At 41.0% G+C, this 3,816-nt stretch overlaps 1 protein-coding gene across 1 annotated transcript in view; it reads left to right on the top strand.

Annotated features, from left to right (window-relative positions):
• Window positions 1–999, top strand: part of LOC118742157 (extensin-like) — a 1,343-nt gene extending 344 nt beyond the window's left edge. The window contains exon 2 of the mRNA XM_036474118.1: window positions 12–999. Within this exon, the coding sequence (XP_036330011.1) occupies window positions 12–847 (836 nt within the window). The 3' untranslated portion in view covers window positions 848–999. The remainder of the gene's footprint in view (window positions 1–11) is intronic.
• Window positions 1,000–3,816: the final 2,817 nt, after the last annotated feature.

The raw sequence follows: 3,816 nt of genomic DNA on the forward strand, positions 1-3,816 counted from the left end.
CCCCCCAACAGCAGGTACCACATACCAACCACGACCTCAACCACCTGCGCCGGGTCCTACGTATCAGCCGCGCCCACAACCACCTTCGCCAGGTCCTACATACCAGCCACGCCCGCAGCCATCTACCCCTGGTACAACATATCAGCCACGACCCCAACCCCCTGCGCCAGGTCCTACATACCAGCCACGTCCAGAGCCATCTACTCCTGGTACAACATACCAACCGCGACCGCAACCACCTTCGCCTGGACCAACTTATCAACCACGCCCACAGCCACAGCCATCGACGCCTGCAAAGCCTGGTCCCGAATATTTGCCACCCCCCGGTGAAAATGAAGTAGGCCCAACGCAGCCAGCTCAACGCCCGAAACCACAACCGCAGCCGCGACCACAACCGCAACCACAACCACAACCCAGACCTCAACCAACGTATCAGGCGCCACAGCCAGCTCAACCGGCGCCGCAACCAACTTATCCAGCACCACAGCCCTCACAGCCAGTTGGTCAATCTACGTATCCGGCACCGCGGCCCGCACAACCGTCGCCAGGTCCGACATTCCCAGCACCAAGGCCATCATATCCTGGATCTCAGCCGTCTTTCCCGGCGCCACAGCCAACTCAACCAGCGCCGCAGCCAACATACCCAGCACCCAGGCCGGAACCCAGTTACCCTGCGGGTCCAGGTGGTCCAGAAGGTCCAAGTGGACCGGATGGTCCGACAGGCCCAGAAGGTCCTGAGGGTCCGGACGGTCCAGAAGGTCCTGGCGGTCCTAGTGGTCCCGAGGCTGGATCTCTTGGACCGGATGGTTACAACTACAGCAAGCCATCAAGGCCCTTCTCCTATTAAACAGCCGAACCCAAACACATGAAACTCGCCCGTTAAGTATTATAAAATTCAAGAATGAGTAAAAATTACGAAACAATTGAAAAGGCCAACAAATCAAACAAAAAACATTAGCGCATGAGCAACATGTCTTCTAAAAATAGACAAACCATCATTTCTCCCGAAAGCAAATGCCAGTTGACACTTTACATAAAACATAAATTATACAACTATTTAAAAAAAATAAAAATAAATTTTATTATTAAAAACAAAATTCTAGCTGCGCTCAATGTTAATCGTAATGGGTTAAGCAATAGCAATAAAACCAGCAATGTTAATTACTCTGTGTAAGCATATAAAAATATAAATATGTACATCTGTTTGTATGTATGTACATATCTTGCGATCAAGTCTCATGTCCATATACATAAATATATGCATATGTGACACAACTGGTCAAAGGGGTGGTGACAACCTATGTACATACATACTTATGTACATATTTATGAAGGCGGAAATATTTTGCCTTTTTCAACTTAATTCATAACAAATTTCATGACATACATAAAGCGAAAAATTCTTTTTCATAACCGCATACATAAGTATGCATGCATGTAGGTAGGTACGAGTATGTACAAGTAAGTATGTAGAAAGTAGCTGGATATACATACATACATTTTGACTCGTTGTTACCTTATCGGTGTTTTTGATTGCTGTCTATACATATTTTTGTGACAAGCATTTATTTATTTATGCCGGTGTTCATACCAAATGCAGGTAAGAACAATCCGATGCACTTAAAGGAATGTAGATCTATGAGTTTGACGTTGCTGCTTTTGAAAGCTCTTTAGGCCCCGTTATTTATCCACTTGAGGTTAATTTGCAGAATGCCATAAATACGAAATGAATAACTCTATATGTCACGGATTTATTATCCGGCTGAAGTGGATTTAGCACTTTTCACAAGTATTAGATCCCTGCATGAAATTTCCCTCAACTGTGGAAGTGCAATATAGGGACAGTGGTGGTGCTGTACCTAATGTGGACGTCGGCGATATCAGCCTCCTTCAACGTTTAATTTAATGATCTGAGTTATACACTATATAGTATGAGGATGGTTTTGGGTGCAGAAGTCCACGCATTTGGGAAAGTTTTTTATCAGCTATGACAAGGCAATGACAAGATAAACCCAGCAATTGGTAGAGGCAGAACCCATTCTTTTGATGACGCATACGGTAAACGATTAAAGGGCTACGAGCTGAGGACAGTGACACTTCATAACTGATACTTATATCGAGTTCAAAGCACACAAGGTATTTCATATAACCTTATTTTAAGGTATCACTGCAACAGTGATGTGATACGTGAATACTCTTTGTTTTTTTATCTTATCTTAAACCGCGCTTACTTGAAATCGAAGAAGGTGTCTTGAATTCAACCTGTACCACCTGATCATCATTTCCTAAGTAAAATATGGAATATAGAGAGTCAAAAGATAAACATATAGAACAATTTCTAAGATATAGCAAAATTTCCATTTTTTTGACGTCTGAAAAAAGGTGAATTTTTACAGTTGGCCAATATCGAAATTTCTTCTTAGCCTGAAAGAAACAAATGTTTTCATCTTGATGTTTTCACCGAAAGCATTTATCAATGTAAAACGAAATTTGGGATTGTCCGACTATGTCCAAATACAATTGCCAATAAGTGAGTGCACTTCTTTCAGATCTAAAAAAAACCGAAATTTTACTAAATCTCAAAGTACTATCTTATATTCTGATTTGGCATTCGGATTCAATGGAAAATTATACATTAGAATTTATAGAACAATGTCCCAGGTGAGACAATTTTTTTTTTATTTCTGTAAACTTGTGTTCTCAGCGGTAGAGATGCCAGGCTTGAGGGCACTCCTAAAAAGGCACAGTCAGTTTTAGAAAATGTTTCTATACTTGGGTCTTTCGACGCTAAGACCTTTTAGCGACGTTTAGAAGGCTTAAATACCAACGGAGGTCACCGAAAAATCAAGATATGCTGCTTATGAATCGGCGAGAAAACACTTCGAGTCCAATACTTGGTTGCCAGGTTATCAGGCCAAATTGTGCTATAAAGAGTAGTTGAAATGAAATTAAAACCACCGCGCAAATCATATATCTAATCACTTCGCCTGTTTCTCACTCCATTATTTACTGCTTAGCAATTTTCACACCAATCTGTGCATATTAGCGGGTTCGTGAGAACAGCAAAAAAATCATTGCTTCCACAAGTTAAGAAACTGGTTAGTAACTATTTTGCGTTTCTATTTTTGTTAAGTGTTTGGCCGCACTTTTCCTCCGATCGGAGTTGGGCTGCTTAAAGTACTCACGCAAATGGAGGGACGCACAGTTTTACACCGTTAACGAGAAGTTATTTAGAATAAACTTTTTTACGGCTGCGCTCAGTACATATTATGTGGACTAGGGAGCGAAGCGGCGCCCTACCAAGTGTGAAGCGACTCTGTTATGGCGGCCGTCAAACAACCGATAATAATTTGCCCATAAGGAAATGCATTTCCAGACTACGAAGACATTATGATTTGGCTTGCCTATAAAATAAAACAAATTGTTATTACACTCTGTATATGTACATATGTATGTAGACGAACATGCATGCACATATATGTACTGTGAGCGTCAAAAATAAGCAAACAGAGTGAGGTTTTGACGATTTTATCAATTTATATTTTCTATACGAAATTTCTTTTAAAAACCATACGAATAAAAATTTGTTATTTCATACAGAACTCAGGAAAATTCAAAAAATCTTCATCGAAATTTTCATCTCTTCAATTCTGTTTCTTGAAAAAATTGAGTGTGCAGTTTTGCAGCAGGTTTTAAGTCTTTTAAAAACTACCGTTGATTTTTGAGATATTTTTTGCCGAGAGTGTGGCGCATTTCCCCTTCCACATAGAAAAATACTGTGTTCATGCATTACATGGAAGAAAAAGCGCAACCACC

Source organism: Rhagoletis pomonella, unplaced genomic scaffold, assembly GCF_013731165.1.
Source record: "Rhagoletis pomonella isolate Grant_MI unplaced genomic scaffold, Rhpom_1.0 Rhpom_scaffold_00006, whole genome shotgun sequence".
NCBI classification, from domain to species: Eukaryota; Metazoa; Arthropoda; class Insecta; order Diptera; family Tephritidae; genus Rhagoletis; species Rhagoletis pomonella.